Source organism: Pteropus alecto, unplaced genomic scaffold, assembly GCF_000325575.1.
Source record: "Pteropus alecto unplaced genomic scaffold, ASM32557v1 scaffold123, whole genome shotgun sequence".
Classification (NCBI taxonomy): Eukaryota; Metazoa; Chordata; class Mammalia; order Chiroptera; family Pteropodidae; genus Pteropus; species Pteropus alecto.
In genome coordinates, this window is record NW_006433950.1 from 4,820,975 (window position 1) to 4,838,120 (window position 17,146).

General features: G+C 40.3%; 1 protein-coding gene across 1 annotated transcript in view; it reads right to left on the reverse strand.

Annotated features, from left to right (window-relative positions):
• Positions 1-3,814: 3,814 nt before the first annotated feature.
• The window catches only part of RPGRIP1L (RPGRIP1 like), an 85,485-nt gene continuing 72,153 nt past the window's right edge, over positions 3,815-17,146 (reverse strand). The window contains 3 exon segments of the mRNA XM_006908758.3: positions 3,815-5,695; positions 7,873-8,006; positions 16,476-16,560. Of these exon segments, the coding sequence (XP_006908820.1) occupies positions 5,583-5,695; positions 7,873-8,006; positions 16,476-16,560 (332 nt within the window). The 3' untranslated portion in view covers positions 3,815-5,582.

A 17,146-nucleotide genomic window follows, 5' to 3' on the forward strand; every position in this document is an offset into this window, starting at 1 on the left:
CAGGATTAAAAAAAAAACAATTAAAACATATTTGTTTTGGATTTTCTTGGATCCGCCAGGGCAGATAATCATATTGGCGGGGGAGGGTTTGGGGTGGCTTACAAGGCTTCTTAATTCAAGAGCGTCCTCTTCTGTTGCTACAGTGAAGTCCAGCTTCTTTAATAAGTAATCTCTTTTTACTGATATTAATATCATGTAATGAATCTATCCTGTCTCTGGGGCTTGAAGTTTCAGCTCTGTCTCCACGGGACGGCTCTCCCTTCCAAATGTCCCCGTCTCTTCCAGAAGAGGCGTCTTTCCGAGGCTGCTACCTCTGGCCCTATGTGCCTCTCAAGCCCCTTCCCTTCCCTTCCCTAGTAGCCAATGCTTCGATCCGACAGGCCTCGCACTCTTCTTAGTCTGTCCCCCCTCGGGGTGGACCTTTTCCTGTCCTGCCGCGAGAATCCTGTCACGCACTCCTCCACTCTGCCCAGCCTTCGCCTTACGCAACCTCTGGTGTGGGCTTCTGAGCCCATGTTTACTTCCTACACTTCCCCATAATGGGAAGTTTGTAGAATTTTCTGTCTCCTAGCTACGCTGTAGGAGTGTGTTATTTTTTTGTCCTATTAGAACCTAGAATCATAACATGTATTTTTAACTGATAGTTAGAATTATTTTTTTAGCTATCCATTTACTATTGATTTCTAATTTCATCGCATTTTGCTTAGAGAAACATAGTCTATAAGGTTTTGACTCTCTGGAAATTAAGGCTTCCTCTGTGAATGAGGACACAGTTGATTTTTCCATCTTCTTTCAATGTTCCATATGTATTCCACATTCAGATTTAGTAATCACATTAAGCAAATCTTCTAGACTTATTATTTTTGGATCTATCATTCTCTGAACGTTAAAATCTACGAAAATCGATGTAGCCACATATTTTGTCCATAGTTCTATCCGTTCCTGTTTCATGTATTTTGAAGCTACACTGTTAGGTGTATGTATGTTCAAGTTCATGGTATCTCCGACATGTTGTTCTCTTTACCTGTAGAAAACGTCCTTCTTTGTTTCCTGTTTTCCACCTTGGATTCTATCCTGTCTGATATTAAAATTGTTACCCCGCCTTAATCTTTACATGCTCAATACATCTATCTCGTTTTGTTTTTCCTGTCTTGTTTAGAAGTCTCTCAACCTCTGTGTTGTATGTAGTCCCTTAAGTGTTCTTCAAAAATTTCTCTTATGTTCCCTATTGTTAATGATGACATGTGTAAGTATGACAAAAACATTTATATCAAATAAAGCTTGATTCTAATAACACATTTCCTTTAAAATTAAAAAGCAAACAAACAAACATTATGCTTCAGCTCCTTACCAGTGATTCCCGAGAACTTCCTGTGTTACAGCTTCTGTTCCCTCCCTGTACAAAAGCACAAGAAGCAAAGATACAAAAATTAGCTCGTCGTTCCCTGTGTTTCATAATAACCGTTAAGAATGCCCCCGCCATGTTAAATTACGAAAAGTCTTAACTCACAGGAACATTTGGGGAAGGCCACTGGAGCCGTTGCAGATGCTAAAGAAGGCAGCTAAAGTAGTGGCTGTACACCAAGAAAAGAGGGGGGAAAAGTGCTTTCATGAACTAAAAATGAGCCAGGTGGGAGACGCTCAGTTGAATATAGGTGTGGACAGAAATATAGAGATCAAGATGGTGCACGTGATTCAAAAAAAAAACCAATGGCGTTCAGTGACGGGACAGGAGAGGCCATCACAGAGGTGAGACAGGTGAATCCCAGTGGAGAGCGAGAAGGGTACAAAGCACCAGAGAAGCCAGAAGGCGTCTCCCCGGGGAATGAGGGCGTGATCTGAGAACCAGAGTTTACTTCAAGAAACGCCGAAGCAGAGACGCGGCCGACGTTACATGGACAACGAAAAGGCAAGGACGGAAGCTCGGGCACCGGCAGGAACGGGGCCCGGTCTCCCAGGAGCTTGGCCTGTCGGGCAGTCCACCGGCCCTGCGAAACGGGAGTGAAAATTCTGTCTCGCAAGAGAAAAGAGGTTAGGGTGAGGTGTTTTCTGATTCTGTAGTTTCGGTTTTTAAAACACTTGCTCCTACAGCTTTGATATCTTTTAACTTTCTGGTTGACCTGGGGGTCGTTTCTGTTCTGAGCAAAGGGGATGGAAAGCTGTGTTTGCTCCCACTCGTGGATCTAATTGGGCACGTCGTCCAATCTCTAACAAATCATAGGTTTAGTTTTTCTTTGGTAAGGTAGTCAGAGGCCTTCAGGCACGAGTGGCTTACGAAAATGTACTCTAATGGTTGGAGATGGGTTATCGTCCTGATACTGTCGATCACTTGATAGTTCTATATTCCCCCAAAGCTCTCCTTTGCTTGTTTTATACTACACAAAGATGACATTTTATTGTCAAATCTGTTCACAGACATGATTCACATTTTGCTTTCTAGGCCATAAGGAAATCATTCTAAATTCAGCAACAGTTCCAGTTTGACTAAAAAAAAGTTATTTTCCATATCCACAAAAATGTTAATCAGATTCTTGTTAGAACATGTACAAGAAGTGGTTTTCATTGTCACAGCTCTTGATGTCAGATTACTAAGATAATTTATGTTTCGTCGTGGGAACACGGGTGCAGGCAGAACCTCCCGAGTCACATGATCGCTTCTTCGTAGCACACAGGAATTATTTGTGTTTTGTGGTAACGAATGAATGGCAGGAACAGCAGATTTCAATGTGGCTGTTCTTTATTTGATTAAATATATACTCTATTTATTCTTTAAAAAAACTAATTTAAGTTAAACGGCAATAAACTATAATAATTTAGAAAACATGTTGAAACTGAGAGTGAAGAGAAATGTTCTCTATGTAAACCACACTGAAAACCGTAAAACTTATTTTTGTCAACTGCTTCTCATGACAGTGGCTGGGAATGTGACATTTCTACTACAGTAGGCAAAAAACCATGTAAAATACACTCTCCCACATACCACAGCATATCTCTGTTTATCTTTCCCAACTGAAAGCGTTACAGCCCCGTGAAGAGCTCAGCGGACTGTGTGTTACACCAAGAGCTCTAAGTTCACGCGAGCCGTACCTTCAGCGAGCGTGTCGTGTGGCAAGGCCTCTGCGGGCCCCGCCTGCCCCCAGGTCCCACCAAATGGTTCGGGGTTGGCTCACCCAGAGAAAACCACTGCTCTGTAATCCAAAAGGTGGTGAAGTTTTCAAAGAACTCTGGTCGACACGAGACAAAACAAACACCTGTTCTTGGACAGGTTATAAGCCCCGACGAAAGGATCCGTGCGACAGCATCTGACACCACTTGTCCACTCTGAACGTGTCGGCGCCCAGTCGGTGACTTACGAAAATGGCCTCTGCGAATTTACGTAGTTTGAAGGTGAGTATTTCAAAACTAGAAAAGGAATATTTAATAACCCATTCTGGTAAACATAAACGTGGCAGAAACATGGCTAATCCCCTGGTATCATCTGAGGTATGCATTCCACACAGCTGACTAGATCGCAGAAGCTTTCTAATCAAAACTTCCCCTCTCCCCTTAAAGATAAGGAGTCAGTGCAGTCCGGTTCTTCTCCCTGCAGAAAGGGTATTTAGTTTGGGATGTAATGTTTTAAAACAATAATACAAACCTCCTGGGAGAATACCACAATAAATGTCTCAAAAACCACTCGGTTAGTCCCAGGGTGCAATCCGGCTGCTTTGAATTACTGCAGGGAATATTACGGGCCTTAATGACACTGTAACTGCACAAAGCCAAAAAAAGCTAGAAAGCGAGGCCAAAAGGATGAGCTCAGAGCCAGCTGAAGTGACAACAAACATGTGGCTGTTTACTAGGGTTGGAGAGGTTTCATCTGCAGATGTTTGTGGTCTCTAGAAGGTTCCAGAGGAATGAGTTATTATGAAGATCTGCAGAGTTTGATGAGAGCAAGATTCTTCTTGGAGATGGCAGGCCCCAAACAGGGAGGCCCGATGGTAGAAACAGAATTTATAGATTTCTGTGGTCAGATCATACTCTACCGGTCCCACAACTGTACATCAACAAATTAATATTGTACGGATGTCATTTCAAAGCCTCCTACAGACGAGAGTCGTTACTGAAGCCGTCAGAGCACAGATGGCTCAGACTATATGCAGATATTCCTACTTGCATTTGTGCATTATAGCGGCTCTTTTTTTCTCTGTTGAACTGTAATGAATTGTCTCATAATCTATTCCATCTTCTTGCCATTAGCGGGCTTTGAATGTTCACAAATAGGAGCAAAGAACTCATTTTCCAGAGCTTTAATCACACAAAGAGGGAAGGCCTAATTCTCTAAATGAAATGGTCTGTGATCACTGAAGCAGAGATTTAATATATCACGGCAAATTAGGTAGATTTTAATAAATTACTTATCTCCCTGAATACTTTACATATGCTTAAGAAGGAACCTAGCCTGTTTGCAAACAGTGAAAACCCGCAGCCTATAAAAATCCTTTGAAGAAAATGACAAATAAAAAAGTAAATTAAAAAATGAAATGTATTATACCCGAGACCTCGAGAGACAATTCCTTTGCAGCGCTGATCCACAGCTCCATTAAAAATATCAATTAAATCCTTCAGCGAGATTGGGTAAAAGCTAGAAAATTAACTTTCTGAGCTGCTTTTTGAGGATCTGGTTATCCAGATACACTCCAGCATTATATGAGCTTGATGTAAATTTAAAAAATGATAAAGATACTTCTTTCAGGTCTAACTGAGCATATAATCTTGAGCCAACCTTTAAATAATTTCCTTCTATGTCATAAGCTAAGTTTTCAAAGTATAAGTTTCATATATACCTATATCTGTCTCCTCTTTATAGACACACATTCCTGGATCTTATGATCAATATTGCCATTGCAAATCCATGAAAATAACACAGATAGGAAGAACTGTAATTTTTAAGGAAGAAAAATAAAAAACTTGCAGTAATTTAATAAGTTGGTGCCAAGTCTCATTCTTTATATTTAATTTAAAGATAGAAACTGCATGCATCAAAGAAAATGCACACTGAGCTTTAATGTGCATAAAATGGATATTAGCATTTTAAAGAGGAAGATTAACACATTAATCCAAGTAATTTTCATATATTGCTTCTAATAAAATCTTCACAGTCTAAAACTCTTAATGAGGCTAATCATAGGCATTCCATTTAGTGGGACAATTAGGGATAACATAAAAGTATTTCTTTTTCACAGGTTTTCCAAGATTTAAGCTATTTGCTTATTAAAAATAAAAATGGGAACTGCATTTCAGTTCTTCATAAGAAAATGTTATAAATGCAAATAGACTTTCTCATGCTATCGTGCAGGTATAAATTATTGAGAAGGTGTTGCCCATGTGGAGATCTGAAATCCTGAGGGGTGGCAGTCGTGGGAAGGTGGGAATAGGAAAATAAACAAGTGGAAGAGTATACAAAACTTGAACACTTCAAACCCAGGCCTCCCCCCATGAATTATAGATTACATACACCAGAGTAATTACAACAGTCTCATCTAAGAGCTTTCATGCGAGTGTTTACTCAGGAGTAGGAGGTGCCTCGGGAGCGGTTTCTTTCAAGCCTCCAAGTCATCTCTGCATTGCTCGTAGACAGACCGGAGGGCATGGAGTGCTTCGACTGTGACCCTGAGCTGGCCAATGCTTCCACCATCTGCTCGTGCATCCAGCACTAGGGAGAAAATAGCGGAAAAATGTTAATATCACTCAACAGAGTTTTCTTCAGATACAATAGCCGAAACAGTAGTTGAAAAGATGAAAATACCTCTATGAATAAAGTCCAACGTTCACTAGCATCTCATAAATCTAAGAATTAAAGCTGCCATGTGTGTGTGAAGATACACATTTTAGATGTCCTGCATGTCCATGTATATTTTTGCTTGTGGAGCTAAAATTAATGACCTAATCATAAAGTTTACCCGGTGGAAAGGCTATAGGATAATGATTCCGACACAGAATCAAAATTTCTAAGCAACATTTCTAAGAAACAAAGTCCAAAAGGGATCGAGATACAACGAAGAAGACTTTGTTCTAACGTAGTGTTGGTAACGAACTTCGGAATGGCACACCACTGTAAAGAAGTGACATGATCACAATTTGGATTGGTTCTCAGGATATTAGGTCTATGGACTGGCTTTGAGGGTCCATGCACCGATGATGCAAGGATGTAAAATTTGGGGTGCATGTACTTTCCTTGAAAGAGGGGCCCCAGCTTTCGGTGGTGGACTGCTGGCGGAGGCCGCGGGCCTCCTCTGAGCTCAGCGGGGGTACTAACTCGGTACCACCCCGGCCCTGGGTGCACATTGAGGCCTGTCGTGACTGACGGCCACGGTGCTGACGCTGTACGTTGGACAGCATGATGAGCCTATGTCGTTTCTTGTTTATCCCACTGTGGTTTTCCTCGAACTTTACAATGTGGGCGTGTGTTTAATTCCGAGAGAATTTGTAGGAAACCCTTCAAACAAAAATGGTGGACGAAGCCTTGGGAGGGGGAGCCCACAGGCAGGGAGACAGCAGGGGCGCGAGCTGTGGCCTGAGCCTCCCCTGGGGATTTGCGTCTTCTTGGGGACTCTTCCCACTTGTGTCTGGCACAGAACAAAACATTAGCGCCCTGAACTGACTAGTGCTTAATCTTTTGACTTTTTCCCCCAAACATGGCCAGTGTGGTCCTATGTGGTCTTGCAGAATGAGAACACGGGCTGCTAAACAGAACTGCCTGAAAAAAAACGATGACGAATAGAAAGCACAGATAATTTTGGTCATTGTCCCCAGACTCTCTTGGTCCTGGGTGTCTTTAATAGGGTGGTTTCGGTTAGTATTTTGGTTCTCTCATCTTTTTCTTTTGTGCCTGCCCAAGTTGTGACCAACTGTTATGTAGTTCAATATGTATAGTTTAGAAAAATTTCTCAGAAGGTTTCTAATTTGGTTACTTGGTCTAATTTGGTTAATTGTTTGGCTCGATCCTGACTTTTGAGCACTTGACACATATCCAGAACAAGCAGCTTGACATACGAACCACGACTGAACTGTGGCGTAAGCAGAGTGCCTGGCACTTAGGCGCTTAATTAAGTGCTCATGTAATGCACGGATTAATGAGTAAACAAAACACATTCATTTTCCCAGAGATGACTCTGCCAACTTTAAGAAATCAAACCAGGACTCAGCCTCATTTCTCCATATGCTGTATGCAGCCCGGGCCATCGCCGATTATGATTTGAAGAAGTCTGATTCATAAAGTACGATTCCTTCAGCATGTTCTAAATGTCATATGACAACAGAGGGCAGAAGTTAAGCATTGCTGGGACTCACATCTGGTGGGGGAAAACCCAAGAGAACACGTTTTGTTGGGAATCCTCTACTCCTCCCTGAATCCTGGTGGGAAACATGTGATCCAAACTGCTCGGAGTTATTTTCAGTGACTATATCACTGGACTGTAACACTGGGTTAAAGAGAAACCTTGCAAAAGACACTATAATGATCACTCAGAATGATGAGCCTTAGCAGAAATAAGGCTGGACGGCATGAGGCTTCCATAAACAACATGAAAAAAATCCAACTGCCAAACTTTTGTCAAACATATCCCCAGTATTAACAAAATGAATAACTCCTTGTGAAACACAACGAATCATTTTTAAATATCTGTTGATTCAAAGACAGGCAGAGGGGGCGGGCAGGGAAGCGATACAGGGAGAGGCGTCCAGCTTCAACAAAAAGTCAGCTTGAGTTGCAAAGGATTCAACTAATGTGTGACTCATTGTCCTCTCAGCCAGCAAAAAGAAGGTTTTAATAAAGAATTTGGATTTCAGCAATTGCTGGTTGAACAAATTGAGCAATACTCCCACCCATACCATCAATACTTTGCTCGATGATGTCTCTCCCTTCCTGAAACACGTCGGCGAGGTCGACGTGAGCCACGCCGACGTCCTCACACTCCAGATCCTGCTCATCCTCTGGCGGGTCACTGACCACAGTGAAGCGAACACTGAGAAAGGAAAGAACAGAGAAGAATCACCGCGGAGTGAGAAAAAGTCACCAGGAAGCAAAACTCCCCAATAGATTTTTATCACTAACTATGAAATCCTGAAATTTCCCATTCTTCCAATAAACAGACAATTACGTTAGCTTAGCTAAGTTATCGTATGAACTATTACAATTATTATAGCACGCCCAGCCTTCGAATGAATAATCATCTACTTTTCTAAGCACTGATGAACATCCATCTCTAGAATCTGAGGGAATTACTGGGCAGAGAACAACCAGATGCTCGCTCGATTGCACACTATCTGATATTGTGATACATCGAAGGCTGACAGGGTCAAGTGAAAAAAGACCATGGAGATTAGGACAGCGTTTTCAATAGAAACACAACATTTTCTACAGGAATGAACAGCTCTGGAGTTTCTACTAAGCAATTTAATCAACTGTGTGTGTTCTGTAAATGCAGAGACCATGCTCCCTGCATCGTGTTAGATACATGCTGTAGCTCTGCCCAACAGCGATATGAAATGTTTGTATTACTTCAGCGATGTCTTAACTTACGATCAAGTATCCAAGTTTTATTTTACTTTTAGACACATAATTGTGGGGTTCTCAGGGAACTGATTTGAATTAGTGGCATGTGTGGAGGCCAAACACACTTGGACTGACTGGATGACAGGAATTTACAGTTAAGTACTCTTTTGATATGTCTTGGCAGCATAGCTTAAACCATGGATGCTTGTAAACTACCATTTTAACCATTTTCAAAATGTATCCATCCCAAATAAGAAACAAAACAAGAAACTTGTTTCTTAGATAACATTCTGAGATAAAAATCTAAGTCTCCGAGAAATCGTGCCTTGAAAAATATGCATAAATTAAATCTTTTCCAAACGCTTATGGCTGAACACGACAATATTTTAAACTAATTAGCTGAAAATAAGTATTCGATGTTTCATTGTTTTACTAAGTCCGTGTTTGATAGCAATAAATTTTGATTAGAAAACAGAAATCTCTTAAGTTGAAACCAAAGATAATACCTATTAACACAATAATTGTCAAGTATGCAGATCCTTCCAGGGGAGAGATTAAGTATTTTGTATGACACATAAAACAGAGGGATTAAGATGGAGAGGTTAAGGGCATCCATTCTGGATTCAAATTTCTGCTTATCACCTGTGTGACCTTGGACAAACTCTTGACCTCTCTGACCTCAGTTTCCTTACCTGTAGAATGGAGATAATTACACCTATCTCATAGGGGCTCTGAGAGGATCAAAAGAGATGATACATATAAATAGTGCCTGGGACACAGTAAGAACTAAGTTCTTTTTTTTTTTTTTTTTTTTTTTTGGCTCTATTTTGGACTATTTGTGCTCTTTGATTACCATTTTTCTTTTACTTTTTATTTTTCAATTACAGTTGACATCCGCTATTACTTTACATTAGTCTCAGGTATACAGCATAGTGGTTAGACGTTTATGTAATTTACGAAGCACTCACTCCGATGTCCCCACCTGGCATTGTACGTTGATTGTTATTACCGTATTATTGACTATAGTCCCTATGCTGTACTTCACATCCCCGTGACAATTTTGTAACCACCAATTTGTACTTCTTAATCCCTTCACCTTTTTGAACCAGCCCCGCAACACCCCTCCCGTCTGGCAATCACCACTTTGTTCTCTGTATCTGTGAGTCTGGTTCTGTTTTGTTTGTTCATTTATTTTGTTCTTTAGATTCCAAATATAAGTGAAATCGTATGGTATTTGTCTTTCTCTGTCCGACTTCTTTCACTTGGCATTATACTCCCTAAGTCCATCCATGTCATTGCGAAAGGTAATATTTCATTTTTTTAATGACCGAGTAATATTCTATTGTATATATGTACCATATCTTTTTCCAATCATTTATTGTTGGGCACTTAGGTGGCTTCCATATCTTGGCTATTGTGAATAGTGCTGTAGGGAACATAGGAGGCACATAAATCTTTTCAAATTGGTGTTTTGGTTTTCTTTGGATAAATACCCAGAAGTAGAACTCCTGAGTCATAAGGTAGTTCTATTTTTAGGTTTTTGAGGAACCCCCAAACTGTTTTTCATAGTGGCTGTACCAATTTGCAATCCCACCAACAGTGCACGAGGGTCCCCTTTTCTCCACATCCTCGCTGACACTTGGTTTTTGACGTATTGATGATAGCCATTCTGACAGGTGTGAGGTGATATCTCATTGTAGTTTTAATTTGCATTTCTCTGATAATTAGTGACGTCGAGCATCTTTTCATGTGTCTAATGGCCATCTGTATGTCCTCTTTGGAGAAATGCCCATTCAGGTCCTTTGCCCATTTTTTAATTGGATTGTTTGTTTTTTTGGTGCTGAGTTGTATGAGTTCTTTATAAATTTTGGATATTAACCCCTTATCAAATGTATCTTCTATTCAGTAGGCTGTCTTTTCATTTTGTCGATGGTTTCCTTTGCTGTGCAAAATCTTTTTAGTTTGATGTAGTCTCATTTGTTTATTGTTTCTTTGTTTCCCTTGCCTGAGAAGATACATCAGAAAAAATGTTCCCAAGAGCAATGTCAGAGTTTACTGCCTATGTTTTCTTCAAAGAGTTTTGTGGTTTCAGGTCTTATATTTAAGTCTTTAATTCATTTTGAATTTATTCTTACATACGGTGTAAGAAGAGAGCCCAGTTTCATTTTTTTTTTTTTTGCATATATCTGCCTAGTTTTCCCCAAACCACTTATTGAATAGACTATCTTTACCCCATTGTATATTCTTTCTTCTTCCATCATAGATTAAATGACCGTATAGGTGCGGGCTCTCTATTCTGTTCCACTGATCTATAAGTCTGTTTTTATGCCAGTACCATGATGTTTTGATTACCATAGGCTTGTAGTATAGTTTGATATCAGGTGGTGTGATACCTCCAACTTTGTTCTTCTTTCTCAAGACTATTGTGGCTATTTGGGGCCTTTTATGATTCCATATAAATTTTAGGATTATTTTAGTTCTGTAAAAAATGCCATTGGTATTTAGATAGGGATTGCATTGAATCTATAGATTGCTTTGGGTTGTACTGACATTTTAATGATGTTAATTCTTCCTATTCATGAGCACGGCATATGCTTTCAGTTATTTGTATATTCCTCAATTTCTTTCTTCGATGACATAATTTTCCTAGTATAGGTCTTTTACCTTCCTTGGTTAAATTTATTCTGAGGTATTTTATTTTATTTTATTTTATTTTTGATGCAACTGTAAATAAGATTGTTTTCTTAATTTCTCTTTCTGAAAGTTCATTATTGGTGTATAAAAATGCAACTGACTTCTGGATATTAATTTTGTATCCTACTATTTACCAAATTCATTGATCAGTTCTAACAGTTTTTTTTTACCAAATTCATCGATCAGTTCTAACAGTTTTTTTGGTGGAATCTTTAGGGTTCTCTCTATATAGTATCATGTCATCTACAAACAATGACAGTTTTACTTCTTCCTTTCCAATCTGGATGCCTTTTCTTTCTTTTTCTTGTCTGACAGCTGTGACTAGGATTTTCAATACTAAGTTGAAAAAAAGGTGGACATCCTTGTCTTGTTCCTGATCTTAAGAAAACGGCTTTTAGTTTTTCCCCACTGAGAATGATGTTAGCTGTGGGTTTTTCATACATGGCCTTTATTATACGGAGGTATATTCCCTCTATTCCCACTTTGCTGAGTTTTTATCATAATCAGTTGCTGGATTTTGTCAAACTCTTTATCTGCACCTGTTAATGTGATCAGATGATTTTCTATGTTCTTCAGGAGTATCATCCTATAATATTCTCTTTTTGTAATATTCTCTTAATGTCTTTGGTTTTGAAATCAAGAGTAATGGTGGCCTCATAAAATAAGCCTGGGAGCCTTCCCTCCTCTTGAATTTTTGGAAGTTTGAGAAGCATTGGTGTTAATTATTCTTCGGATGTTTGGTAAAATTTACCTGTGAAGCCAGCTGGTGTTTGTTGGGAGGTTTTGGATTACTGATTTGATTTTGTTAGTGGTGATCAGTCTGTTCAGATTTTCAGTTTCTCGTTGACTCAATCTTGGAAGATTGTCTGTTTCTAGGAATGTATCCTTTTCTTTCAGATTGTCCAATTTATTTGCATACTATTGCTCATGATATCTTTTTATAATCCTTTGTATTTCTGTGGAGTCAGCTGTTGCTTTTCCTCTTTGGTTTCTGATTTTATTTGCATCCTCTCTCTTTTTCCTGATGAATCTGGTTAAAGGTTTATCAATTTTGTTATCTTGTCAAAGGACCAGCTCTTCTTTTCACTGATTTTTTTGTATTTTTTAAAGACTTTATTTAGTTTATTTCTGCTCTGATTTTTATCATTTCCTCCTTTTTACTCACTTTGGGCTTTGTTTTTCTTTTCTAGTTCCTTTAGGTTTAAGATTAGATTGTTTATTTGAGATTTTTCTTGTTTCCTGAGGTATGCCTGTATTGCTATGAATTTCCCTCTTAGGCCTGCTTTTGCTGTGTCCCGTAGGTTTTTAGGTCGCTGTGTTTTCATTTTCATTTGTCTCAAGGTATCTCTTGCTCTCTTCCTTCATCTCATTGTTAACCCATTTATTGTTTGGTAGCATGCTCTTTAGCCTCCATGTGTTTATGTATTTTTCAGTTTTTTTCTTGTAATTGATTCTAGTTTCATAACGTTGTGGTCAGAGGAGACACTTGATGTGAGTTCAGTCTTCTTAAATTTACCGAGACTTGTTTTGTTGCCTAACATGTGGTCTATGTTGGAAAATGTTCCATGTACGCTTGAGAAGAATGTATATTCTGCTGCTTTGGGGTGAAACTTATTACCACTATTTTTAATCTAGGTGGATCTGCTTAAACTGCTACATGTCTAAGGGGAGATAACAAGAAGGCACGGGAAAGGCTTGTTTCAACTGAAACTGAGATTCTCAAATTCTATAGTGACTATATCACTCAATTCAAAGAAGAATGATGATGAAATAAATTGTTCTAAAATGAATATGCTTGGAAGAGTAGAAATTAAGAATGATATCTGATGCACATTTATATCTACAAGACTTATAGAATAGATGCTACATAGAATGTAATAATAATGTTAAGTGTTACCCTTATATGTCTAAGGATGATATCTATTATCACTTTACAAATGCAGACTATTACTGCTACGGAATATATGAGAATTATGAGACCAAAAAAAAAAAAAAAAAGGAAAAAAAAACCCTAACAACTTCTAAATGTCAGAAAAAGGGCCAGAAACAAAAAAAGTACAATATTTCTGGCTTTTAATTCTACAGAGAGTGAAATGAGATGTCAAATGCAAAATTAAGAAAGTGTAAAGTTAAGCTAAAAAAAGAGGAAGATACACTAAAATAACATAAAACATTGCAGTTTGGCTTAGGCTGAATCGTCCGTACACACACATGGACACATCTTATCGCTTACCTGTCAGCCCATCAAAACAAAGGGGTGCGACCTTGTTTCATGTCCTCAGCAGGCTTACAGTCTACTGTGAGGTCTGGGTATACACGGGGGTGGATACCAAGTACCCAGGGGGGAAGGGGGTGGTGAAAACAGGAAGAACCCCATGAGCTGCTTTTGGATCCTCGTCCCACCTCCCCTCTTCTTGCGAGACCTGGCCTTGCTAAGCGCCCCTGCCAGGTCCTAGAAACACCTCTCCACGCTCCTTTGTGCCTGGAATTCTCTCTGCCTGGAATCATCTTCTTCGGGCTGCTCATGACTTGACGGGGTCTTCTCGTCCTTGACTAGCCAGGTTAAATGTCACCTCCTCAGGTCTGCTTTCACTGTCATCTTGTATTTTAGCAATCTGTTTAATTTTCTCTTAGCACTTATTGTGATATATAATTGGTTTATTTGTTTACTTGCTGTGTGTCTTCTTTGGTGGGATGTAAGCTCCATGAGTGCAGAGACTTTGCCTTGTACCTCATTTTAGCTCCTGATACTTACAGAGGGGATCATAAATATTTGTCGCATTACCACGTGAACTGTAAAATGGAAGGCTTTCTCTAAGCCTGGCTCACCTGGGGAACTACTCTTGCACAAGGCAGGTCTGGGGCTGGGCCGCAAGGTCTAGACCTCAAACGTGACCGCTGTTATTTAGGAAATCGAAAGGCACTTAAACTCATCAAATCATTTAACATGACTTTTGACTTTTTCCTCATTCTGAAATAATTCGTGTAAAACAGGACAGAGGAACCTATGGGTCACCTCTGAGCTTTACATATTGGATGCTGATGGTTATGTTGGATCTGCTCAAGAAAACAGTTAGAGAGAAGAAATAAAGCCAAAAAGGAACCTTAAGTCAGAGTCAAAACTATGACTTCAAATAAATATTTTAAAGTCCCATTTCAATGTGCTGCCTCCCTTTTAAAGTGACATTTGTATATCTCCAAATGTAGCATGGGGCAGGAGGCAACGGTACTACGTGTAACTCATTATACAATGCATGTCAGGGAAGATGGGCCAAATTTCTCCAACTGTGGCTTAGTAAGTTATCACCAATATTCCAGAGGGTTCCTGTCTGAGAAAATAAATTTCTGCAGATGAGGAAGTACTTTAGGTAATGTAAAATAATGTGACCTCTGAGTATTTCCCAAAGGTGAGAACATTCGCTGGAATAATAACTGTCCTTAGGCTGTAGAAAAATGTAAATGTAAACTCCCTTTTTTTCTTTTAAGAAAATGACAGTGCCACGGGAGAAGAGGGACAGGGCCGTTCTCTCCCTCAAAGGTCCCATCTCCTCGCCGGTGGTCAGAGGCGCACAGTCGGTGCTCCGAGCATTCGCGAAGTCATCACCAGCCCCAAGTCGGTCACGCTGACCCCGCGATCCCTCTCTGTGTTTCTCAAGAATGACACGAACATTTGTGTCTCTGTGAAGCATGCAGAGATTTTTAGAGAGACAATGATGGCAGAGTGGGCGCCACTAGAGTTACTGTGGGCTTTTCTATTTTTAAAAAAGCAGGTCTTCTGAGGAAAGGCAGAATCTGCCTTTTAAAAAATAAACACTTTTGAAGAAACTAAACTCTTCTCCCCCACCAAGGAGTGCTACTTATAGTATGTTCTAACGTTCCAGAAGCAAAGCGAACACAGAGGTAGAGGAACACAGCAGAACAGACAGATGGCTAAGTCCAGCCCAGGGCTGGTCCATAGGACCAGAGCTTGGTCCTGGATGGTGATGACGCAGCTTGCTGACCCCAGAAAGCACATGACATAGCCAGTGATGTTTAGTCACTGGTGACCTAGAAGAACCCTGGGGGACTGGTGGTATTTGAGGGGGACTTGAAAGAAGCTGATGCGAATAAGCAGGACTTGAGTGATTGTCCTCCATTCTGGGAAAAACAGAGCCTTAGGCGAATTAACAGGTTTACCACCCTTTCTTCGTAACTGAGACCCAAAGAAACGATGCACCTTGTTCAGATCCTAAGAGCTAAGAATTTCTGGAAACAAATTAACATTAGTTTGGAAACTCTTTTGTAAAATGTGTCTTCAATATCCACTTCATGGCCTCTAGGAAAGGAAAGAACTGAGTCTCTCTCTACGGCAGCGGGGTCAGCTCCATTTTTGGGGCGGCTGTAGCTCCATGTTTGGGGCGGTTGTGTCCTTTCAGGGCAGGAAAGGCAAGGAGACGAGGACCAGGAAGAGGTAAGGGCCCCGCCTGGGCCGCGGGGGCCGTTGTGGGGGTGAGCGGGGGGCGGGGGAGGAGTAGCGGCACAGGACGCAGAAGACCAACTTAAGATCAGATTGTCCTCCTTCTCAAGTGGGTATAATTTCTCTACTGAACAAGAATTGCAAAGTGTCCTTTTCAAATCTGCCCCCAAAAATGCATTAAAAAAAAGCATAAAATGATGAATTATTAAATGGTAAATGGTAAGATAAAAATTAGTCTGAAAGGTTGATGAGCTATTAAAATAATAATATTAATATCACTGCTTATAATGATTGCAGTTAATACCTATTGTGCACTTAACTATGTGTCAGCTGCTAGTCAATCCATCTTAACATATATTATCCCATTTAACCTTTATAACAATCCTGTAAGGAATTCTCATCTCCATTTTGCAGATGAAGAAAATGAGGCACAGGGCGGTTAAGTTAAGTTGTCCGAGGTCAGACAGCTAGTGAGCGATTCAACAAGAATTTACACTCAAGCCTTCTGACTCCAGAGCGCCCCCTCCTCGCAACCACTGTTAATGCTCCTTAGGGTCGTACTCAAAAGGCAATGGTATACTTCATATGCACTGTACAGTCATTCGATTTTCAAAGTTCCATGGGATCTGGACAGTTACCCTGTATGGCAGGCAGGGCTACTGTATTTCTAGGAGGGAAGAGACGTGGAGAGTCACGTGTTCTGATTCCTCACCCTGTGCTTTCTTCACAGGGTGCTACAGAGATCTACTTCCCATAAACCATCGGATAATTCAGAACGCTTAAATGTACCTTCTGTTAGGCATCTCTTGTCTTCGTAGTATAGCTTTTAAGATGTCTCTCTTTGCTTGGTTGTTTTCTTTATCCACGTAGATGACTATGCCAAAAAAAAAAAAAAATCCACAAAAGGAAGTCACTTAGGAATACGCTACATTAGTACCATTCTGTATTTGTATAAGTACCCGTTCTTAGAGACGCAAGTCATGCCACCTCGCTTGTACGCCTGGGAAAAACGGCTCTGGAAGCCAGAATCAAATCTGAATAGTCATGTGATCTAATGTCACGTCACTGGCAGGTTTATGAGCACACTGTCAGAAAAGATACAAGCGACATCTAAGAGTGCCACATCGCTGTCACTGCCTGTTAATGGCACTGGCAGTCAAGACAGTAAAAGCCAGCGGTCTTTATTGCTTTGTATTTGAGGGATTTACTGCATTTTCTTTCACCCGAGAAGCAAGTGATAATGATAATGTACGGCAGAGAGCTTGTCCTTCCTGACAGCCTCAGTAATTTAATCCTTCTCTCCTGCCACAACATGCAATAAAAGAGGCATCGAGTGTACTGGGCTGAGGAAACCCACAGGCTGACGTCTGCTGGTGCTGGGGGGGTGGCGGGGGAGGGGGATACAGGAGAGAAACACAGAGGAAGGAAGAGGCTTTCTAGGGTGTGAAGTTTGTCTTTGA